Genomic DNA, 25,821 nt, shown 5'->3' with positions numbered 1-25,821 from the left:
CAAACAAATCCGAGAGCCTGGTAATGATCCTGAGTATTTGCATGAAGTGACAAAGCCTGGTTACCTTGCTGCCTATGACACTACCTTGACCTTCTTCGCATGGACTCCCATTTGTGACTGGATTTAGGTTTTCAAACTAGGGTTTAAAACTATGGTTAGGGTTTCAAACTAGGGTTTCAAACTAGGCTTAGGGTTTCAAACTAGAGTTTGAAACTAGGGTTAGTTTCAAACCATTGTTAGGGTTTCTAACTAGGGTTTAGAACTAGGGTTAGGGTTTTAAACTAGGATTAGGGTTAGGGTTTTAAACTAGGGTTAGGGTTTCAAACTAAGGTTAAGGTTTAATTAACAATATGGAAGCATTTGTATTTAAAAAAAAAATACTATATATAGTAAGGCTTTTTTTATGGAAAAGAAATTATCATGTATTGTAGGATTTTTTTTCTAACGAAAAAAAGACCATGTACAGTAAGGCTATTTTATGGAGAAAAAGAATGACCATGTATAGTCATTTTTTTAATGAAAAAAGACCATGTAGCGTAAGGCTTTATTTTATGAAAAAAAAAATGACCACAGTAAGTATAGTAAGGCTAGCAAAGCCTTTATTTTTTTTCTAAATAAAATAATGACTATGTATGGACTTGTAGGGCTTTTTTAATGAAAAAAAAAAAGACCATGTATAGTTGGACTTTTTTAATTAAAAAAAACAGGTAAAGTTTCTATTTTTTTTTCAAGTTTTTATGAAAAAAAGACCATGTATAGTAAGGCATTTTTATGAAGAAAAAAAGCCCATGTATTGTAAGACTTTTTTTTTTAATGAAAAAAAGGTCAGTCAAGCTTTTGTATGAAAAAAAGTCCATGTATAGTAAGGCTGTATCTCTGATACAAATAGGCACAATTTTGGCATTCCTACTTAAACCTTTGGCACAGAGAAAACTCTTGTAAACCTAGAAGGTGAAACCCCACATCTCACTGACAATTTCAAGCAACCGGCTGTAGTCTCGCGTTCATTGAAAACAATGCGTTATACAAGGCTGTTGGGCTGTGTCCCATGCACCATTTGCAGTTTGCCAGAGCTTAGCCGGCATTCAATTACAATCACTTCCACTTCCAGGAGATAGCAGAGGGGGGACCGAGAGCAGGCGCTGACAGATAGTGGTTACCAGGGAAACAGACGCTAATTAGTGAGCGCGAGAATAATGCTCTTCTCTAATGGGAGAGGCAACTTAAAAAAGATCTAACATGTTTTTTGCTTTTTTAAAATCGGTCTTTTGTATTGAAAATGACCAACTGTATTGCATTCACAGTGGTTGCTGGTGGACCAGGCCAGGAAGGGCTTGAGCACATAGTTACGTGTGATGTGTGTGATGGCCACTCGAGGGAGATTCACACGCGAAGACGTTGACGATGTTGCACTTGTCTTTCGCCCGGGCTGTGACGAGGACACCGTTATAGTTCACAAAGGATGCCGAAAACAGTCATCAGGTAGATGGATTCTGATAGTTGGAGTAGAATTACCCGCCTGACTCTTTTCATTTCGGCTGCCCGGCTGAAACCCCTGAAAGAAGAAAAGGATGGTGAAATTTAGCAGACTAGCTTTGAAAGATGCTGGTCATGATAACATAGGCAGTTTTAAAAATATACGGTTTACATAAAGTTCTACCTTTGTGGTCACTTTTGGCCAAATGAAACTGGAGAATACAATATTTTTCAATACTTCGTGATTCTCTGGCACCGGTCGAGGGCCACTCTGCCCCTTGTCCATACAGAAAATGCATTGATCGCTTGTTGTAAAGGCATCATGGATCATCAAATCAATCCGTAGCAGCCCGTTCTTGTGGCGAGGGATCCCATCAGACCGAGTAAATGTGCAGTCTTACAAGAATGAGGCAGTGGATAGCAGCGACAAAAGCCTTCCAATGAATTTAAATTGAGAGTAAAAAAACAGCTCCCAATTAGAACAGGGTGTGTGCAATTTGCAAGTATTTCTAACGTTTATCAGCTTCTATGTGAATGCGTTTGAAGGTTTGACATTTTAGAGCTCCAAGCAGTACCCTCAGGCTTTGGAATCACGTCAGCCTGCCCGACACGTAATAGTCGTCTCAATTAGAAAGCGGGCATGGCTGGCGAATATACTGTAAGTGTTTCTGTAGTCATTGAAAATCTGGCTTCAAACGGGCAAAGATGTCTCTAGCTTCCCTCGAGCGGGCTTAAGCCGTTCAAAGTTCTCGTATATCTAAATCAAAAGGGATCGGTGACGGGTTTAGACAAGCACAACCGAGGTCTTAATGCAGAACACCATCTCCTGTGCAATGTGGCAGAGATTATTAGGCTCCCTTGCTGCACTTAACGTTTACCATCCCGAAAAGGAAGCGGAATGAAACTGTTGCTCTGCTCGTTGGCGACTGAGTCTTTTCATTTAAGAAGCCATGCATACACGTCCCGCCGAATGACTTGAATAATGTATCGGCAAAGACGGCGTAGTTAACGCAAAGGGCTTAATGAAGGCCTCAAACCGGTTTCTCACACTGTTAGAGGTGCTGCTGGCAAGACACAAAGAAGATTTTCTGATTTATTCCTGATTATGCAAACCGAATTTTAACTCGTTGCAATTGTGCCAAATGTGAAATTGAGTAGAGATATTCAGAATTGTCAACACAAAGGACAACAAAACACATTTTATCAGTAATATGATGTCATCCCCATTATGGCAATCTGAAAAAAATGACTCAAGGTATCTGGATTATTTTCTTTACTTCGAAATCTTAGATGGAGAGTTTCCTTATTTATGTCTCTGGTGGGAGTGTCCCTTGGGGGTTGTCACATAAGGATCGTTGTTGTTGTTGTTGTTGCTGCCAGGTGTGGCCGATAAACGACGATGATAACCCCCAGGAGACAAACCTACCAGACATAAGTAGGGAAAATGTACAGCAAAGATTTAGAACAAAAGCAGTGTTAAAGGTGAAACTTCTGAAACAACCACGAGCCCACTTGCCTCGAGTAAGGGAGCGACAAAGATGTGCTAAAATGCTGACTGGCAAGTTTGGCAGAAACAAACAGAGGCTTGTCACGTCCATGTCTCATAAGTCTGTCAAGAGGTGAGCTGCACCCTGGACTGGTCGCCGATCGGTCGCAAGGCACATACAAGCCTTCACACTCACATTCACACCTGCGCTCAGCAAATTTCAACATAGACCATCACCAAAATAGGATTGTATCCAGGATCTTTTAACAAGGAGGAGGCCAAATTAAACGCCAGCGTGTTAAACAGGCAGAAGCAATTCTCTGCTTCCAGCGCACGAGCCGCGAAGCTGATGGACGGATTCATTTGCAGCAGGCACTCCAACTTGCAGGCTGCTTTGAATGGCCTATCAGAGCTTGTTCATGTGCAAAATAAGGCGGATTCAATCTCATCGACCATTTCTTTCCTTTCTTATCATCCGAAACTGGGGGAAAAAAAAAAAGGGACCACAGTTCATCCTCCAGAGTTTGCAGCCTTCCTTCTAATTTGTATATTTGAGGAACATTACACGCAAAGAACAGCGGGGCTGCCGCTTTATGACACCGAGGAGCCAGAGCACAATCAGAGGAAGCCATCAAAGACAAACACCGGCGATGAGCCCATGAAACGAAACCCCCCAAAAAAATTGAGGCGAGTTGGCGCATAATGAGCAAAGACGCTTAAAAGCTCGGTAAAGATCATTACCAGGAGGATCAAACGCCCGCGAAACCATTTCTCCGTGCGGGAACTGGTAATTATGAAGTATTGTCGATAGCTGCTCAGAGACAATGTACATTTACATTCTTTTGCATAGCTCCCATTACCTGTAACCTATACTGTGTTTGGTAGATGGGAGCCCTGCACCGGAAATAAGTTCTTCGGGGAACTTCTGGAATAGTTCAGTGCATGTATACATCCTATAAAAATATATCAGACAGCCTTGACCTCGCGTAACAATGTCTCGTCTTAAAATGTATTCTGTATGCGGATAGAGGTTAGCAGTAACCACCCACAAACTCAACAAATATCTACTCGCGGAAAGACAATCTTTAAAACCCCAGAGTAAAATGCACTAATATTGATTTCTGAAATTAATAAGCTGTGGAACGGATGGTGTGCTAACTCATAATAGTACACACACCAGAGGCGGACAACATTTTTCTAATAGATATAGACATTGTCACAATAAAAACAGTGCCTTGAGACAGTTATTTAAATTATTTGTGAGCTTGTATTTCAGAAGAACCATACTTCAAATTATCATTCCCCATTGAAATGAATGGAAATGCAAATAATCCGTTCTAGCCTCCCCAAAACACCCACAATCTGTTAAAATATTACAATGTATAAAAACATAAATATAAATATGATACAAAGAAAATATTCCTCAATGTAAAACCATGTATACCTTATTACACACAGTATGAGTTTGACACCATTTCCCTACACAGTTTCTAAAGGCTGAGCGTAGAATCAATGAATTCCATTGGCATTATTGTTTCTAAACAAACACAGTAGGATTCAACTTTTGCTGTTCCACTGTATAGAAGCTCGGACTACCAATTGTATGTTTATTTGCTGACAGTTCAGTTGAGATCAATGCATTTCTAATGCCCACAGAAAAAGAAAAAAAACAATATTGCTGTGCCCGACAAAAGCTGCTTGGCTTTGCAAAAAGATTGCAAAGTGTGTGAGACATAATCATTTTTTATCAGAAATGACCATGCATAATGTTATGGAGAGAGGGTTGCAGGCTGGGGATATTCCTTGGTTGGCAACATTGACGTAATCGTGTCCTTGAGTCTCCTCTGGTTGCTTAGCACCCTGATGGAAAAAATTGACGGGTGCCAGTAAATGTCAAACTAAATAGTTTCAGCCTATAATGGAATGAGACTGTTCATTAGGATTAAAGATATATAACAATATCTTTTTTAATCAGAGAATATGTTTCTATATCTTTGCTACGAGGACAACTTGGAATTAAAGATAAATTTACTGGGACTCAGATAAATCCAAAATATGGATTGGCCACCATCAATAAAGCAAAAAGTGAACTCCACTGGAGGAGAAACTTCAGAGCAAAAAAATGGAACGTCATGTCCTGAGTATCCATTTTCTATGATGCTTCTTTGGACCACTATCAAGGTTGGCCTGCCAATAACATCAACGCCTGCAGCCTCTCCAATTAGCTCCAGTACCTAACAACCAGCATTATTTTGCCCTTCCCAGTTATCCCAGTCCAATTGAACACATCCTTTACCTTGCAAGAGGCTTTTCTCTCCTTACCGGTCAAGGTATCCCGCCAAAAAAAGGCCCATGGCACTGGTAGCGTTAATTATGAGACTCCTAGCCACGGCCCTTGAGGCTGATTCGAACACGGATGTGCATTAATCTTTACTCTTCTCTTCACACTAAAAGGATGGTTTGAAGAGACTCCTGTGGTAAGCCCCAAAGGCAAGGTGACTGGCGGAGCAGGAGGAAGGTTGAAAGAGAGCAGAAAAATAAAAGCGGCACTTGATTCGCCGCTCGCAACGGGACGCCGACCGCCTCAATAGACGAGTGAGTCATTTTTTTGCCCCCGCCGCTTTACATCCTCTCTATGTTAATCGGATTGAATATTTAAAGTGACACAGTATGACATTCCCGGCGACCTCCTCCTTCCACCTGCGTTGTGATTTGTTTGTTTCCCGACGCGGCGTGAAGGTGACCGTCCATTTGGAGGCTGCTGAAGGGCCACGACATGCTTATTTTCGCCGGCGTTTTATTTATTATTAGGGTCAGAGCCAATTTAGTCTGTCAGATTCAAGCTTTATTTGCTTAAAATAAAAACGGGCGCTCATGACAAAATGATCTACAGTCGACCCTTGGCTCTGTTTTTCCCAGTTTTTATCATGTAATTTATCAAACATATATTCATAACGTTATTCATTAATCTGGTGTGAGTGACGTGAAGTTTTACATGAAGTTTTATAAACTGCACAAATAGACCTTTTTCGATGTTCATATTGTCTGTCTACATGTGTTAATGCACCGTTTGTGTTCAAATATCTGCTGCTACAATGTTTATAATATCGCAACTATTGATGCTACTTAGTTAGCTCGTCTGTGCCGTTTTGTATCGTGTGTTAGCATTAAACGGCCTTCTTTTTCAATTTACATATGTAACAACTCTGAACTTTAACATGCTCTATGATTGAATTGTGACCATGTGTACCCCACCTCTCACTCAAACTCAGCTTGGGTAGGCTAGACCCTGACTCTGAAACATTGACAAGTGAAGCGGCTTATTATTTTCCATGTTTGCCCAAAGCACATCACTGGACCTGGGACTTCCCGGTCCACAAATTCTTACAGACCCAATAAAAAAACATTTTTCAGAGAACAAATACAGCAGTTATTTTAGGATAATAATTCCATTAAAGAATGCATTCATTATTTGGCTCGTCAGTTTCCACGACTCCTTTTTTGGCACGTTTGTCCGTCATCTACAAATGCACAGCATATCTCGCCGTCGCAATATCCCAGCAGTCTTCATTCCGCCCATGCACATCCGCATCAACACGGCAACGGCGCGGCCCTCATGCACACGCTCTCATCTGCTTTATGCCTAATCTTTGGCAGTTAATTGAGCCCAGAGGCAGAGGGTTTCAATGGAGGCTCCTAAGGTTTTTTTTTTTCCCCGGCAAAAACAAAAGAAAGAGCCCTCTCGGGGAGCGGAGTGGTAAACAGAGCGGCACTCTCGCCTTATTCATTAGCTGTCATTGAGTCAGTCGAGTAGCACAGCTGACGTGCTAACGCTGGTCATGTATTGCACATAATTATCAATGTGAAGACAGTAAATGTAGCAGAGTAGTTTCCTTGAATTAGTCAATTTTTAGGCGACGAGGACCAAGCGAAGGCTACTTCGCTACTTCGAATCGCCATTTATTATCCTTTCGAAGAACTCGTCTTTATATATTGCGTTGAAACCGTATTGTACACTGGCTACCCATGCTGGCACACAAAAGAATGGCTAAATTAAATATGACAAGATGACAAACATTTTTTTCCCCATCAACAACCTGTATTACTCGTTTCTTGCCATCTCAGTGGTTATCATCGTACTCCATCACAGTACACGGACGACAGGACGAGGCTGAGGGGGATAAAAGCGCAGATAAGTGGCTGAGACGGCCGCATGCATAATTTAAATACTACAGCCAGTCAAAGCCAACTTGAAGGCATCACACAAGCTCCCTTGGAGACATTCCAGCATCCTTCTGTTAGTTTCTGCTGAGCCTCACCTGACAAATAAGACAGTGAAGGACTCAAGGTATTCCCTCTTTTCTCTCCCGCCTTGTCCTCACTTCCCCTTCCTGCCGACAGCATCGGCAAAGAGTTTAAATCGCTTTCCCCTTTTGGGGAGAGCTCTTCAGATAACGCCGACTGCGCAGCAAACACTAACGGCAAGGACTCCTAATCTTAGCAGAGTATATGCGAATACATCGGGGTGGATTAAATTGATATTTGTCAGCTGTGCTAAAGCAGGGAGGAAACGGCCATTATGTGGCACTAATTGCACCTTTGTGTTGAAAAATGCAATCCACTTTTTCGTCCGGGGTCCTCAGGTACCTAACCCGGAGCTATGGTACTTCTCACCCCCGGACTGTTTTTTTTTTTTCCAGATCATTTGTGTGCCAGAGAGCGAGATGAGAAACAATGAAACTGATGTCTTGATGTCGGAGACCGCAGTCAATCCATTCATTTGTGTCTGCACTGCTTGTTATGAGGATTGCAGTTAAACTGGAGCTGAAGATGACTCAGTGGCTCGCTAGTCAATCACTGGGCACAGACACATTCATTCAAATTCACATTCACACCTACGGATAACTGATAGCCTCCGTTGAACCTGAGGAAGGTTTCAACAGATTACAACTCAGAAATCCTTAGCAGATTTTCTAACCATTGAGCCAGACTGAAATGTAAAAAAATTTTTCATTGTGTGGCTGTGGCTCAGTTCTTGGAGTGGGTTGTCCAATGACTGAAGTGTCAATGGTTTGATTCCTGACTCCGCTTGTTCCTTGTCTAAGTGTCCTTGGGGAAGACATTGAACCCTAAATCGGCTCCAGGTTGGCATTGTAAATGAGATTGTGTCTCGCACTCTTGTGCCCCCATCTGACCAAGAGGCCGGTCACATCCTGCACTAATGGTCATTTCATGGTAATGTTGACGAGTTTGGGAAAAAAATTACAAAAAGCCTCAAATTTGCTGAACTGTTTGCTTTGGACATATTTCTCCAACTCACAACATACGACAAAGGAGGTTAACTAAATGACACTAAATATTTGTGTGAAAAACACTTGCAGACCATCATAGTAAAGATATTTTCATGAAAAAAAATTAATGTGACCCCAAAATTTTTAATGGTTGTGGATGTGATAATACAGTTAATAAAAAAAATGTGTACCCTAAAAAAATTACATTTTATGAGATTTTTTTTTAATCAATTTAAAATTTAGAACACCTTGCTTGACTGTGTTCAACTTTGTAAGTTCTACTTTTTATGTCAAAACTAACAGAGAGAGAGTATCGTCCGGGTGTGCCGCAGATAGTTATTTACTATGTGATCTGATCTCGGTCGCCGGTAATGACGCCATAAAAGCCTCGAGCGAATAAACATAAGTCATAGATGAACATGTATCGATAAGGAGGAGGTTTATGAAAACAAAGTGCCCCTGAACTCTCCAACAAGTTAATTAAATGCAGAGGCTGGCTTGATTAAATAAGGTATACCGCAGCCCGCGTAAACGCGCAAATCGATGGCAAAAAGTGCCACACAAATATTAGAATAATTGATCAGGGATGATTCAGCAGCCGAGAGGTCGAAAAGGCCGGCAGGATATTAGCGAGCGACAAGAGCAGCGGTGAAGGTCAGTGGATACTACGGTAATGACTAACGCCCTTTCCTTGACTCCAACGGGCCAGACTTTATTTTGGCTAGTTACAGGAAATTACTTTTGCTATTTTCCATCATCTTCTTCTCGCGCCGGGCTCGCACGCGTTGGCTTTATAGCGATGACCAATCAGGGTGCAATAAAAACAAGCTGTAACTGGCCAAGCCTGTAATGAAACGGATTCATGCAACTGACACCAAACTGACGGTTATTAAAGTAAGAGTTAGAGGCGCATCGGAGCACTAATACAGTGCGCTTCTGTACTATATGTTAATGTCATCTGCTCTATTATTTCCCGCCTTTTGCCTTTGCGATACTATGGCGGCCAGGAATGGAGCCGTAGTTAGGGCATCAGCCAAATAATTACCAGTAAATAATAGTGAATATTTCAAACAGTAACATTTCAATTGTATGATCAAATTATGGGTATAATAACCAAAGTGTGTTTTTTGTTGTTTTACTAATTCTGCTGTTTAGTAGAGGAATCAATGTAAGTAAGAAGCTATTATCACCATGTTTTGGCCATAATGTTGCAATTGCATGGCATTCGATATTATCGTGAGAGTTTTATTTATTTATTTTTTACTAATAAAAGCAAAAGATTGAACGCCCGATGCCGCAACACACTAAGGGTCTGTCATGCCAAAACTCGCTTAGTCAGTCTCACGCAGAGGCAATCACGGAGAGAGGTTACGCTATCAGGAATGTGACATCTCGCATCTTCTCCGGGTGGAACATCGCCGCCGCCTCGGATCTACGCCGCTGACGTTTGACAGAGTTTGGGCCGCGGCGGAGTGGGCGAAGTGGAGTGAGGCCAAAGAGTCCTTCTCCGAGTGTACTCTTGCCAGAGGCCGTCCGTGAGTCAGTCTGCGCCGAGCCAAAACAGGCTGCTTCTACCTCCTGATGCGACCCGCAACCCCGCCCCCTTGCGTTCGTGCCACATTCACTGAATTGTTTTTGATGACAATTCTACATGATGGGGCCTTGTTGAATCAGGTTTGGCATCCCTCCATCTTTTTTAAAGTCCTTGGCTTGTGTTGTACTTTTATTGAAGGGTGCAAAATAAATAATATGGTTTCGGTCAGCTAAGGGGAGCAATACAGCTCCAGCAATATAAGCATTGATGTGTTTCAAGCTGCTTGCAGCTGTCCGTAGAAGTATCTATTAGAAGTACCAGAGTCTTTAATCAACATTGCATGCATGGCTTTGGAACGTTGGAGAGGAAAGCAACCTACTGGATTTTATTAGATAAAATAAATTGTAAAAAAAGAAGAGGACCTTGAGGCCTTTTTGGTTTGTTTCATACTTGTATATGTGTAAGATATTTTAAAGGAATCCATTAGGGCCTTCTTGCATTTGTTTACCTCTACTTTGTAAGATCTCTTTAGGAGGATACTGCTCTCTAATACAGAATGTTTTCAGAGTAATTGCCCCCCCCCTGAAATGTCACAAATTGGCCGCCGGCGCACCGAACAATAACATCAGCAAACAAGAACGACAAATGAATGTAAAACAAACTAAATAGTTTCTGGACAAAAACAGAGAGTGTGTGACTCAAGCTTTGGAGTGTTTACAATTAATCAGCGGTTTGATGCCAACAGCCGAAGGAAAAAAGGTTTGTTTGCATATTAAGTCCAATAAAACACAAGTGTCACATCACTGCTGTGATTTGTTACATCAAAATGCCAAGAATCTCATATTTCTTTTGTACTGAATTAATACCGCTGAGGCACATTACGACGTCACTTACCCCGTAATGTGCGAGCGTGTTTTGAAGAGAGTCAAAAAACAAAGACACAGGTGATCCACATTCACAACACACTCACCCTTCGTTGTCTTCGGCCTTAGCTCGTCAGTAATGTCATAGCTGAGGAGGAAAAGATGAGATCAGTGTGAGATACACATGATGTCCGTCCCCCCGCTTGTTGCATCATCAGGAAGCAGAAGGCGTCACACTTTTATTTAATTAGTCACACCGGTGCGGAGGAGGCGGATCGGATGAGTGAGATGGATACGCCAACTCTCCTAGCAAGCTTCTACTGTGCTGTCAGACGAGTGGAGATAACGCGATAGGAAAGTGCGCACTATGAGTATCACTACTAGCGGTAGTGAGTCTGGGTCTAAGTGTTTTGTGAAGAGGGACACACATATTGGGCCAAATCGAATGTTTTCTCCCTTACGATCAAAGTCAGGACAAGCTGGCTTGATTGTATGATTAGCCTGAGCCATGATGAGCTAATTTTCCTCCTCGATCTACTAAAAAAAATGATCGGTTCAACAGTTCCTTAGGTGTAAATAATACTGATGACCTAAAAGTTGCTGCTTAAATTTCGGAAAGGTCGGTGACCTCTGGAGCAGATAAATAACGGGTATTCTCTGAAACATCGTGAAGTAGTAGCGCTCCTGTTCAACTGGATTGCGTCTAATTCCAAATCAATGCAATATTAAGAGCTTTCTAATTCCAGTTATTATCCGAGCAGTGTTTCCAGTCTCTCGGGTGCATCCCTGGGAGAAATACGCTCGCGTGCCGTGCAGGCTTTTGCCGTCAAAGCCGCGAGCGCGGTGGTTCCGTAACATGCGTGTAAACCGCTAAACAACTCAGCACGGGGAAGGCTCTTAATTAGCACTCTTGAAGTTATTCGGCAGCCCGCATCTAATAACGAAGGCATCACCGCCGTCCTATTTACATATCTTTAGTTAGTAATGCGCGGCCGCTGGGAGAGCCTCGTGGCTGAGGATGCGTTGCCAGTGAAAAGAAGGGCATGTCAAGTTGAGCTGCTTTCCGCGGGCCCTCTTCCTCTCAATTATGACTAGCGATGTATGCGAGGGGACCCAAAGGTCTGTCAAACAAGGTTATGATATAATGTTGTAAGCAGCAGTGCAGCAATGTGTATTTATATCATGGCAAGAAAGGCTACTTTCTGATTACTGTATCACTATGCAGATTAACTTTTTAAATGAATGAATTCTAGGTTAGTCAGATTGCTGATTTTTGATTGGCAGAGCGGTAACAACACACTTCCTTGAAATTAGCGGCTGGAAGTCAATCCGAAAGATTGTCAACCAATATGTTATTGTGGTTTCGTGTTGCAATGCATTCAACTGAGAGTTGCCTATAAAGCTCAACATTATCTTTTCAAAAGGCATTTCCCCTCCCCTGCCCAATACATCGCCTGTATAGGAATCCATTATTTTCCGCAAGTGTACCTAATGTTGTACCCGGAGGATAGAGATAGAAAAAGGAGCCGCTGTTATTGATTTCTTGAGTGTTGCTTTCCTTACCAAGATGCCCTCTTTTCAATATAATAATATCATACAGTTCAGGACAATTATACACAAAAAACAATTGTCTGTCTGTATTGAAAAAGATTCCCAGAGGCAATTAAAGACGCCCAGGAACATACAGCTAACACTCCCTATAGAATATTGAAACGCTGGCAGTAATTCGCTGCGAGCGTAACACTGCGATCCCCCAGAGAAGCATAAGGTGAACACTCCGTTCCTCGCGCATTAAGGTGTTCTATCTTTATTGCCGTACGTGCCGGCGAATAACTCGATAGACGGGACAGAGGGGGGATATAAAAAGAACAGAGGTGACTTTGACTGATACGGCCGTCCTTGTTTCTGTCCGTCTGCAACAAGCAGCCTTTAGGCTCGTTTATGCTTCGACAAAAATAGATGCGTGGCGTTTAAAATAGTATTATATGTCCTCATACTTTCATGCGTGTGTATTTATAATCTGCCAGTTCTAAATCAGGATTTCCCCCCAACTCTCAACAAGTATTGACAACAGACATTTAAAAAAAAAAAGTCTATAGATGTTCTGTGCATATCTGACAGTGGTCATAAATGAGCCTTGTGTTATCTCGCTGTGTTAAATCAAGTCAATACTTGGCTTACTTGGAGATTTGGAGGGATTTGAGCATTTGCTGTTAATTGCTTCAAAGTGAGGCAAACGATTTTTGAGAGTTTAGCGCGGCACGAGCATTTGGAGTTTGACTCTCAACTACAATATAATAAACCTCTAAAACAGAGGTGTCAAACTCATTTTTTTCGCCGGCCGCATTGTCGTCATAGCTTCTTTCGGAGGGCCATTATGACTGTCAACCCAAATAAATGTATGAGCACCTCATATTATATACAGTAAAAGCTACAAAACAAACTGACAAATAACTCGTTTTCAAATCAGACGAGTAAAAACTGGTCAAATATTTAAAAAAAAAAGATATTAAAAGTGAAGACAATTTGCAATTCTAGTAATGACACACGAATTTGATGCACAATTTGTCTTCGGGGGCCACATAAAATGATGTGGCGGGTCGTATCTCGCCCCGGGTCTTGAGTTTGACACCTGTGCTCTAAAACCATCGTCATACATCAAAGTAGCCTTCACATATCATCTTTCATCTCTTTTTTTCTTCGCGCTTATATCACACAAGCCGCCAACACTTTACATTTCTTGCGCCAAAATAAAAGCGCACAAAGTAAAGGCCGCCTCTAATGCTAGCTGCACTCGTGTGACTGTGGCGCCTTCTAAACTGTGCATCATGCTCAGATTAGTGCACATGCTGCAGAGAGGAGGCGGGAAGCCTGTGTGTCCAACACATCTGAGAGGAGGAACACATGTACTTGGTTGTCTATAAGAGTGTCGCTTTGCATGTCGAGGGGGAGGTGAGCATGTTGTTGCATGTGATGCCGCTCGTACAAGTGCCTTACTGTGAGGTACAAAAATGTCAACAGAAAAACAAAACGTGGCAAGGCAGGAAAAAAAAAAAAGTATTGTATTAAAATCTGAATCCAACAAAAAAATTGTTTTTCGAAACAGCTATTTGCAAACCCATCGTAGCAATCTGCATGGAAAGCAAAGAACCATGTTGAGTTACCGCACAGTGGCAAAGGTGCATACGTGTGCACTATGAATCCCACAATCGGAGCGCTGTTGTTGAACATTATTTGCCGTAGCCATAAAGGCAACAAAGGAATACCTCAGCCCAGCGTGACTGAGAGAGTCCTGGTTCCTAGTTATCAGCGCTTATTGTTCCAATCAGGCTGCTTTTGAAAAGGAAGGCGTGCTCTCCTTTGGACAGCTCATTAAGATAACGCACATGAGCTCCCCATCGTCGCCATTAAAGTGGAGCTTGTTTTGGGCGGCTTTGTTTCGGGCATGAACGTGTGCCTTTGTCAGCACAATTGGAGCCAGATGGCAACACAAAAGCCGCCTGTCTTGAGTGCTTACACGAGCCCATCTCAGAAGACAACGGCCATTAGCTCGCCTTCTCCAGCGCCGCCGCCCTACGACGTCCACCTGGATCGAAACAAGATCCACATGATGACAGGAGGGATCGAGGGCAAGGACCGTTGGTCGCAAGTCGTCGCTGTGATCGGCTTGCACTGTGCTACCCTCCTCTACCCTTTTCGCTCACGCTAAAATATTCAGGCCGGCTAGTTGTGGGACAGCTGACCCCACTCCTGGCTGCACGGATGACTCTGAAACATTCATGAGGGACTGGGAGGCAATAAAGAATAGAAAAAGTCATCGCCTCTACCGCCATCACCTCGCGGCTTATTAAAATCACATGGTATTAACTTTACTGTTGGCGGGAAAAGGCTAAATAATTCAATCAGACTAAAGGAGGAGTCAAATGAATGACGCAAATGAGATTAACGCTTGAGGGAGAACTGCTCAGGATGGTGATGAGCATTTACTGAAGTTCACTTGGCTTCTTTAAAGTTGTTTGTGGATTTAATAGTGGTCGTGTCGTCAAGTCACACATTTTTTTTTTTCTTTAAATAAATGTATTTATTAAGTTTGACAGGCTCCACATTTGACTAATATTAACAAAATCCCCTGATCAGTCTAGGCTGGAGTCCATCTTTTGCCTCAAGTCATTTGGAAAGACCCTGGCCCCCGAGAGACCCCGAACTGAGTGAGTGTATACAAAATGAATGGATGAACTGGTGGACATGCCCTGTAATTGGCTGGTTGCCAATCAACTTTCAATAGATGGATGGATGTTATTTAGCAAAAAGACAAAATTGACTCCGGATTTACCTGCCAACTGCAGAGACTGAGCTAGAAGCGTTGGCCTTGCTACCAGCTCCTAAAAACGTCTCTTAATTTAATTTCCCTACTGACATTACATAACATGTCTCATTTTTGTTTTTATTCATTGGATATTCCAATAAAAGTACGAACTTAATCAAGAGGCAAAACTTTAAAACAGAGAACTTCAAGGTTCTCCGGGGATGTTCCCTTCCTGGTACTGCGTAGTGTCGATGTACACCCCAAATATCAAAAAGTGCGGCTCCATCAACAGGCTTGACGTGCACGGGTGCTCTTCCACCGCCCATTTGGTGCAACTTGAACATCATGAATTTTACAGTCAAGCTTTTTGGGGAAGGTGGAATGTAAAACAGCTTGTTGGCGTCTCTAAATGAGTGCATCTGTCTCCATTCAACACACACAGACACATACACACACACTTGACTAAGAATGATGCCAACAGGCTGCTGTACTTGGTGCCTGGAGCAGGTCTCATTTTTTATGTGCATTCATGCTTCATCAGCATTCACTGGCACTTGAGTAAACAAAGTTAACATTCACTAAGTGCTTTTGTTGGGTCGCCCTAACACCTGCCCACCTGCTCAGACTCTTTGCTTGAGTGTCCAACTGCCACATTGGCTAATTCATCTTCTTGCTTGTGTTTGACAAGCAACGTAGGCTATTGCAATACTTTACAAAAGTGCACGTTCATGTTAATTGTTGGTTTTTCCTTTCAGACAAATTGTTCATGTGTGAAGCCGGCAATTATTGGAGATTGTTTGGCATTTTTGGTGATATCGGCTATTTCTGCAACTCACCGTCTTCTGTTTTCTACCACTATGCCTTAACAGCTAGACATTGTGTGTTTTTTGCATACTTTCTTTGTCCTTACCAAAAGTTGATAACACAAAGAAAAACATTAATCCTGCCAAGTATATTTTCCCCTGTCGTAAACATACAGGTAATATTTCTGCGATTGCGATAACTGCGCTTGTGTGAGCAGGTGTGGATCGGCTGACCTGTCTTTGACTCTTCTTCTTCGAGTTCCTTGGCCTCTTCAGCTGTGAGGGAAAAAAACCCAAAAAGAGCCGGTATGAGTGGAAGTTGATGGGCACAATGCAGTCACTTCATCAGCAGCCTGGGGCGAGCTCAAAAGCCATCAAGCTCAACACAACTGCGCCCCGTCGCGACACGCACGCTTGCACGCACGCGTACACGAACGCAATCACAGCCATAGCCAAGCCCAAACATAGTATCCATCCTTCTCATCAGGAGAGTAAACACATTCGGCTTTAGCTGCTGGCTAAAAAACAATCAGTAGAGTTGTGGAATAACACCACTATGGTGAGTGACACACTTGCGCAAGGAACTTTTGAGTTGTGCTTAGACTTTTTAATGGGCTTCTCGCAAATATTTCAGTTTCATCTGTGCCTGGCCACCCATCAAGTACGAAGAAAATAGTATAATTTTTTCGGAAATTGCGTCTTCAAGCGAGACATACATTCATATTATTTGGATGACAACCACCAGAGAGAGACAATTTTTTTTTTATTTTATTTTTTTTACAAAAGTCAAAGTGGGCATTGACATGAAACAGAATTTTCCTTGGCAACAGGCTAACTTCAAGAAATTCTTGCTTTTACAAAAGCAAGTCAAGTCAGACATGTTATTAGTGTTTCAAATTATATTAAAAAAAAAATACTACATAACATGATTTATATAGTGTGATCTGGGACGGCAAGGAGAACATCACTCTGTTCCGGTAATTACCATGACAAAATGTCTGAGAATCACTTCAAAAAAATAAAACTGCTGGTGCGGACAGGGACAGGATGGTGCAAAACCACGGGCTCCGCTGTCATGAGATCCGCGCAGAGTGGAGGAGACATTTAAATAAAGGTCAGTTGGTGTCTGCAACGGTGCCCAGAGGTTTAAAAATAAATATGGAAGTGACACAGACTTAGGAGTGGGAGAGTAAATAGCTCCATGGAACATATACAATCAAATGAAATGGAAAGAGAGAAATATATAATACACTGGCTGCCAGGGCTCTTGGGGTTGCGTGGCCCCCTTTTTTGTTGGGTGGAAAGGAGGTGGAGGCACTGAGAGCAGGATTGATTATCTGGTTAGCCATCTTATTGAAATGTAAAGGCGTACAGACGCTGTTTCCCTTCTGGCAGCGCTTTGGTGTTTGAAGTGGAGGTGCCGCGTTGCCTTGTTCACGGACAATACACACTAATGGAATGACAGGGTGTGACGACGGAGGATTATAAAAGCCAACACAACAGCCTAATTGTGCTTGTCTTGTCTTTAAATGGCGTTCCCGGGCCGAGCCGGATTGCAGTGGACTCGCTCCTACACGCGGCGTGCGGAAGGGGTCAGTTAAAAAAAGTGTGGAAGTAAGCAATTTATCTTTGCTGTCTTCCTTGTCATAATATATGTGGGCCTTCGCGGTGCGTATCATAACCCAACCAAGCAGCTGCGCCGATTGTACTCAGCAGTGAAAGCTCCAAATCCGGGGGTGGCATTCTCAATATCTTTTTTTTTTTACAATCTTTACAGCCTATTCCACTAAACTTGATCATGAACACATGGATTGATATCAGTATCATCGATTGCGTATAATCCGATTATTGGATTGTTAGACTGTTTACTTTTATTTGAGTAATATTATTCTAAAGTAACAGTATTTTTTACTTTGAGCACATTTTTTGGGGTATTTTCTTTTTCTTTAGTTATCACGCATTTATATTTGAAAACACTGACCTCCAAAATGAAAGTATTCACATTTTGTTCAACCCGCAAGGCTTATACGTTGACATGAGTCTGGTGGTGAGCCATCATTAGTGAGATGTGAGAATGCCCACCGGTGTTGAATGACCTCCTTACCTTCTCTCCTGGCCTCCTCACAGCTCTCCTTGATCTTCCTGCGGCAGACGGCGGCCAGCGCCACGAGCAAGACCAGCAGGCACACGGCCAGGCCGACGGTCACCCACAGCGCCACGGGGGGGGAAGGAGAGGTTCTGTCCTGAAGCGGGGGAAGAGGGGTGGGGATTGAAAGCGGGGGCGGTGCAGTAGACAGGAGAAAACATTATGAGTCATACTGACTGATTTATTAAATTCAAATCTAGGTCAATCATCGTTGATCTTGGTGTTCATTTTGATTCACTGTCAGACTTGGTTTTGCACCTAAAAAACTGATCCCAAATTTTGTCCCAAACATTATAACAGAAATTACATTACTAATCATCAGTGGTGACCATTTACCAGTCTTCACACCCAAAACCGAATTATGAAAGACAACAGAAGGATGAGTCAACCTTTTGGTCTTTGTGAGAATGGTTGGATGGACGGCTGGTAAGAGCCTCTTCAGAACTCCTTTTGAGTCATTCCATCGGGTCCAGATGGCTGCTTTTTTCGCTCAAACAACATTGGCATGGCATTAAGCAAGCTGGAGCTAACTATCGCCTTCTGCCGTCGAGGTTCTGATGAAGGGCGTTTTTGGTGCATTATCTCCAACAGGGATCAGGACACAAACACGATTATGCATATTAACACATAAATTGTGTTTTTAATTAATGCTTTTCCGACACAGCTCTCTTGTAAAATCACATAAAAGTGAGTTACGGTGTCTCAGCAAAGGGCAAACTGATGAGTAGAAGCAAAAAAAAAAAAAAAAAAAAAAAAGGGGGGAAATGGTCAGCAGGAAAAAAAAAAAACTATATCAGAGACACAGACAAATTTCCCCTGAGAATTCAAACTGAACAGAGGGAGAAGAAAAGAAAACAGGCGAGCCAGTGAATGGCTATGAGCCTGGCGGTAGCACAAACAGGCTTCCTTCAGAGAATACCCGCTCTGGCCAGATAATAATGGAGAGGGGAGGAAAAAAAAATACAGAAAAAAAATGCTGGCTTTGGAAAGAGGAAATGATGAAGCATCTGCAAAGCCTTGGCACAGAGTCTCAAGGCAGACAGTCAAGGCTTTATACAGTGAAGCCAAGATGGAGGGCAAACAGAGGGGATCCTTCCCGGGGATGAGCCTCCGTCAGAGGTGCTCCATCTGACGATGGCAAACAATTGTTCCTGTTTGTCCCTCGCAAGAGGTAATGAAGGGGCATCAGTGTTCAACAAGAAAGAAAAGGATATTTGAACATGGAACAAGTTGTACAATTTGGAGTCCTACCAAAACTGTGGTTAAAATATTTGAGCACAGTTGTTCTTTGGGTGAGAGGTCCCCAGTTACACCAGTTTTAAAACAAGTGTTCTGGAAAAGGAATAAATGAACATTTGACCTCAACCGGAAAATGTCATTTTGAAAGAGGACCGAATCTAAGTTGGACAAGTGCAATACGGAAAGAAAATCTGAATACAAACTACCAATATTTGATATTAGTGCCCTTGCTACAAAGTGAATGAAATGTGCTCAAGTCACCTGTATCATTTTGATAATAACCAGCCAGGACCGATGGCAGGTTTTTCCATCTTTGTTCTTTGCTATTTAAAAGACGCCCCCCCCTGAGAGCCTTATTGTATCCACAGAGAAAAACATACTCAAAAACAGTAATCAGAGGTATATCGTCAAGTACTGCGCAGACACACACTCTCACACACATTGATATCAATTTTTTTTTTCAAGAGTGAAGAAATCTGACGCTCTTCGGATTGCGTCGTCTTTCTCATTCCTTTTATTTTCACACTTTCCCGGCCACATTCCCGCTCCCTCAAGGCGGACTGATAAAGACAAATGCCACAGTCGGCTATCATTGCCACGCCGGGGCCCAAAGGGCTGCACGATCATATTTTTCTTCTTCTTGTGTTTGATGATGTGATTTTGTTTTCTTCAGAAATAGATTTGTCTCTAATGGCTTTGTTTACCTAGCCTCAATTCCCTTCTGTGCTAGGAAATGGATGGAGTGCCTTGGACATTACCTGCTGCAGCAGATTTTATATGGACTTGCACCAAACAAGCTTCCCTTTATAGGTGTATATCTCTAAATAGTTTGGGTGTGTGTGGGGGGGGAAGTACATCAATTCCATCTTCACCATTTGTATAATTTCATGACAACTGCATATAACTCTGAAATTGGATATGTGAAAAAGATTTTGCCATATGGCATGAGTATGACCCCAGGTTTTTGTCCGTATAGTCATCATCGTTATCATTGAAAAAAATATTTTTAAGAGCCTGCCGTGTCAGTTTACATCAAGTTGAGTTAAAGAAACTATGCAAACCAAGATAATGAAAAATGTGTTTCATTATTAAACACCATTGGATTCTAATAAGAGGTCAGACAAATGTGTTTCAACTACCGTGACGCTGGGCGCACTGCATCTGCATATCGAACGGTCTTTCAATGGAATCCTCCTCTATTGGTCTATTATTTAACACGTTGCCAAACACTATTAGCAGACCTACATCCCATTAGGGAGAAGAAGTCTATCTAATAGGCAATGGAGCTAATTTTAAGAAGGTTCAGTTCTTCCGTCATTTGTTAAGCCCAATGCAATACTAACCTCCTTGCTGAAATTCTTGTTCATAATCCTCTGGGGAATAATACCTTCTATCGTGAGCAAAGGTTGATTTATCAAGAGCATATGTTTAAAGTGGCTATAATTAAAACTGTTCTTTTTGACTCGAGACACAGGTAATCTTTTTTTTTACTTTAGTTCATGGTGAAAGTGGTTGTCTAAGATGACAGCCGCTATAACGGTAATTAATTGGGAGCACTGACAATCACAGCAGTATCGCTGAATATTACTCATGACCGCCTAATTACATCAGACAAATATCTTTTGGGATTTTTTTTTACATCTGCTTTTGACACAGTTGTATGTTAGCAAGCAAACGTGATCGGGGTACGCAAGATAGATTTTGAGCTTTTAGCTTTTTGTCATGGCAGTAAAATTTGATGACTCTAATAACTCAGTTCCACAAGGTCAAAGCTTGACCAAACATTTTGTGGGGGATAAAGAGATTAATAGGTGCCACCTACTGACCAAAATGTACAGTTGCAATAACTGCACTCCCCTAACTCGTCTTGAATCTGGACTGGACCGTTTTAAATTTCAACTCAGATAACCAATGAGTAGTCAGCCATCTGACCATTTTAGTTTGATGTGTTATGAAGTGTTTTTCATGATCAAAAACCTTGCGAGTTCAAGATAAACTCTTTGGATGCACGAATCTACCTGTAATGGCGCCGCTGTGTGTCATGGTGAACACAACTGCAGTTTATCTTATTTTGTCAACTGGATTACAGGTGCTGCATTGCCTTTGGGTGTTTTGTATTTTAAAAGGCCACAGCAGACAGCTATGTTAAAAAATAGATGTTTAACAGGGCCAGGCAACAGTATGATCAAATGCGACTTCCTTATGGAGCTTCTAACATCGCCTGTGAGACAGAAGCCCTCCTTATTCTCTGGAAGACACTAGCAGGCCTTCACAAGGGCCCAATTCGGGTATTGTTTTGGCTTCAGTAAACGCGAGCGCCACAATTTCCTGGCATTTTTTTAGTAGCCTGGGTGGTTTCTCTCACACCTTTAGTGGAATAAAGTGGTCCAAAGACACACTTGCCTGTCATCTCGAATGTGCCACGAGACGACGATGAGGATCAAAGCTGTTTTCCTACCGAGTGTCAGTTCAGCGTTACCTGCCTGGAAGAAACCTTTCGTCTTATGCTGTGACCAAAGGGGACTAATGTCTCTTGAGAGACTGATGCCTTCGGGCTGAAAGAAGAGCCTAAAGCCTCACTGAAGTCAATGTGAGGGATGAGAAAACGTCAATTAGGGGTTAGCCTTAGGTGTCATGCTCGGCTTTATTCAACTCAAAACGTCGGGGATGCTTATGGACGAGGGGCTTGACCAGCAGCTTTGTGCAGTGGCCTGCTAAAAGACTCAAGGTGATCACAGCCATAGGTTGAAGAACAGTGAAAACCCTTAAGTCAAACATTTTGATAGCTTGTACCACCTGAAGTTAGGTCAACATTTGCAAACAAATTGTTGACAACAATTATCACAATGCTTCACGAGACCAAATTTTGGCAGCTGGTTTTATTTTGGTAGGGTGCTACGTCCTGTTTTTTGTTTTGTTTTTTTTGCTCCTCGTCCCGTCGGCTTGATAAGATAGAGATGGTTTTGACCAGGGATTTTGGATCTTGTTTGACAAAGAAAGGTATTTTCTATTGCTCTCTTGCAATAGCCTTTGGGTAGCTAGCTAGCTGGCGATTAGCTTCTTCTCACTTGCCATTTAAAGGTAGTGAAGTGCGTTTACAGGGAGTCTTAATGTTAAGAAAATAATTTTGTCAAGATTAGTGACAAATGGTGAAAAGTTTTATACTTGCATGCCAATTAGCCACATTAAAATGTTATTTCAAACGCTGTACAGTAAATGCAGGTTTTTGGATGGCCGAGATGAAGGCATACATTCATTAAAAGTATAAACAAGATAGAACTGTAAAGTCAATGAGATATAAAACTGAGAGAGACACAAGAGCTGGCGCTTAAATCACAATGACCGAACGTTGGCATTGTGATTGATGCGTACCACCTCAAAAAGTAGTGGCTTGCCAACATAGTGATTTAAACATCTTCATCAAAGTCTTGTGTGAAAAAGAGTGGCAGAACAATAAAATAAATAAAAGCCAACTCCTTTTGTGATGGACGGTAGCCTAGATGAAAAATACAGGTACGAATAGAAATGACGATGACTGATTCTCAGTTGTATTTTGGTATTAACCTTAAAACCATTCCTCAAATCCAGAAAAGCCTTTTCCATTAAAGCCAAGTATGAAAAGCTTGTAAGTGCACAGTGACTTTTTTTCCAATTATTCAAGAAACACCTACGCTTTTTGAAGAGTGAAAGACTACAAGGTGACTTGTCGACGGGAAAAAAAACTTGGCCAACTGAGACTGATAGAAACGGTTTTCCATCATTTTCTTAGCATTTCAACGCAACCCCTCTTTAGCAAGATGCTAGCTCGCCATTTTATTGGCATGCTGAGAAGCGGCGCGCTCATATCGCGAGCAACAACCTAGCGTCCAATTACTAACGTGATTTGTCTGACATTATTGCCTTTCCCTCAACGACCCCGGTCTTGTGGCAAAAATAAAACGAGCGAGCGACGAGCAGACACCCACATTAAAACCGGAGTAATGGCTGTGCATTAGCAAGAATAAAGTTTCTAAAGGCGCTCTATTTTTTTCTCAGCAGGGGGGTCTTTAAAAGCCATCTGCTGGCGTTGAAAAGCGTAAGATGAGGGAAGGAGTGTGCAAAAGAGATTGAATAAATGAGAGTAGCCACATTTCCAGTGGCTTTTTTTCAAGACCTGACCCATATGTAGCACTATGTAAATAAAACTGACTGCCGTGAGGTCGCTCCACAATGTTTTGCACGTCTATCTTTATGTTCCAGTACCTCCAACGTATTACTTCCAACTAGTCTGTATTAGTATTTTTCAATCCTTTTCATGACATAATGCAATTGTAATGACGACCCTTCGGCAGTTGAGTAGATGAACGCCCATGGCCACAATTTGCAGAAGTATGGTTTCATTCTGACGATGTAATGGATTATTAATTATGAGGTGCTGTGTTAAGGTCATCTCCCCTCGAGTCACACAGTAATGATCCACAGGTGAATAATTTCGGTCAACCACTGGTCAAACCCTACAGGCTCAGGGCTCTCATTATCACACACACTGAGAAAGGGTTGCGAGAGTGATGATATTGTAGTTTTCAATATTGTTGCTGTCCCATGAAACCTGGTGAGTCCACTTCAGATAATTTTTTAATCGTTTTTTCAGCAAAACGTGTAGCTAGCCAATTAAAACATTTGTGTGCCTCATAGTTCAAATCTCAGCTCGTATGGAGTTTGCCGTGTCACTGTGTGAAAGTCCACATTTCATATCCAGCTTTGTTTAGTTCAGTGTAAAAGGCAAAGACAGAAAAATTTGCTACTTGCCCCCCACTTGCTGTCTTGTGTTATTATTAGGGTGGCGAAACAGTTCGCCTTGTGCTTTTAATTCATACACGAGTGCAAAGTCTACTCGTGTCAGAGTTGCGAAACGCTCACTTCTTCTTCATAGCGCGTGACATATTTGCTCATGGTTTTTGGTCCCGTCGCTGTTCAGCTGTCCAATTCCATTTTCTTCCTTGGCATTTTTCTTGCATGCAAATGTTGCATTTGTTTTAGCGCAAAGGGGAAAGCGTATGCTCACTGGTGAACATGGGCTGAGCTCATACCGGCGCTGCACTTTTGACATGACATTTACAATCTATTTTTTACAAAAAGAAAAAAAAAACGCTGTAGCCGTATCCACGCGAGGGAACGTTCTCCCCGTGTAAAGTTTATCCTTGTTATACTGTCCAACCTCTACCTCCAGGCTATTGTTTATGCAGTCTCTTTCTCAGCTATTACACATTCTAACCGCGCTCCACTTGCCGTATAGACTTTGGCGTGCTAACAGGACAGCCCAGCTCCAAGCAGTATTTTCAGTCAATTAACCAGTCTACTGGGCATGGGATTACATCCACCTGTGAAGATGAGAAAATTCACTCTCAAATTGCCAGCAGCATAATATCTGAATAAGTTCAAATAATTAATTTCAGCTTAGTTGTCCTCCCTTTACACTTGCATTTTATTCACAGAATTGTGCCTATTAACTTGTCTCTAAGATACAAATACGAGAGAACGTAAAAATTGGCAATGTTACTGTTGGAAACAAGTTGAAACAAGAAAAACAGCTGTGAAAATAAGAATAGTGTTATTTCAAAAATAGTCAAGAATTAACTTCCTGTTCATTGAATCTACCAAGTCTTCATTTTTTGTGACTGCATTCTGAATACCAAAATAAATGCTTCAAACTGTACGAATCTGTTTTAAAAACTTTATTTTGTTTCACCTGCCAATTTTATACCGAAACAGTTTTGTCTTTGCGAGAGTCGAGTTTCGCGGAATGCAAATGACCAACGTGGCCATTAGCAGCAATACATCCCAGCCAGCCACCTCCCTCTCCACTCACTCAATTAAGAGCTCCTGTGATGTCCAACAACTGACAGACACTCCATCACCTTCACACATCCGCCCTTACTGATTGTGGCATTAAGATGTCGGAGGCGCCCGGACAATTGATTTTCTTCAATCTTTGTTTTTCATTCCGTCTTAGCTTCTTTGTTTCTTCACTCGGCCATCTTGGCAATGCGGGCAGAACTTGGGAGCGCCATAATCATTTGACAATGTGGTGTTGTCTAAAATTTTAATTAGCTTTAAAACAAGTGCTCCCTTACCCTGCGAGAGGCCTAGGATGTGTAGGAGAAGATTACTAGTGACAGCTATCAGTGGCCAAACAGACCATCAGTGTGGTCGAAAAGACTGAGCAGCTGAGAGGAGTCAGACAAGGATGCATTGATCCAGAATTCTAGACATGATTCACCATGAAGACGAAAAAAAGGGGGGGGTTGCTTCCAATTATTGCGTCGGTCCTAGTCTCCTTTAACGAACCTCCTTGACACAAACAGTACACAGACTGTTGACTGACGCACCGAAGACTGAAGGACTCTCGAAAGTCAAAAGGATTTCTCTTTTCTACATCCTCTAACAACACAGCCAGTTTATAAGATCCAACTTGGGTCTGTTTTTAGAAGGATTTCTTGTCATCATTTTTGGTCTTATCTACCAAACAATTTGTCCAATTGGTCTGATCCTCGTCGACCCCAGAGACCACATACCACTAATTGACTGACTTCTGCTGTCTTTCGTCGCATGTAGCCCATCTATTCGTCCATCTATTTCAAATTTACGACGAGGTATGCAGATCTCAGATTATGTCACAAAGAAGCCAGCGCTTACAA

General features: G+C 42.1%; 1 protein-coding gene across 1 annotated transcript in view; it reads right to left on the bottom strand.

Moving 5' to 3' along the window:
• Positions 1-791: 791 nt before the first annotated feature.
• Positions 792-25,821, bottom strand: part of cd276 (CD276 molecule) — a 49,911-nt gene continuing 24,881 nt past the window's right edge. Inside the window, exons 5-8 of the mRNA XM_037248478.1 lie at positions 17,864-18,002; positions 15,994-16,035; positions 10,758-10,798; positions 792-1,555 (exon numbers count right to left, since the gene is read on the bottom strand). Of these exons, the coding sequence (XP_037104373.1) occupies positions 17,881-18,002 (122 nt within the window). The 3' untranslated portion in view covers positions 792-1,555; positions 10,758-10,798; positions 15,994-16,035; positions 17,864-17,880. The remainder of the gene's footprint in view (positions 1,556-10,757; positions 10,799-15,993; positions 16,036-17,863; positions 18,003-25,821) is intronic.

The sequence above is a fragment of the Syngnathus acus genome, chromosome 3 (genome assembly GCF_901709675.1).
Source record: "Syngnathus acus chromosome 3, fSynAcu1.2, whole genome shotgun sequence".
NCBI classification, from domain to species: Eukaryota; Metazoa; Chordata; class Actinopteri; order Syngnathiformes; family Syngnathidae; genus Syngnathus; species Syngnathus acus.
This window is presented reverse-complemented; position numbering and strand designations above follow the sequence as displayed.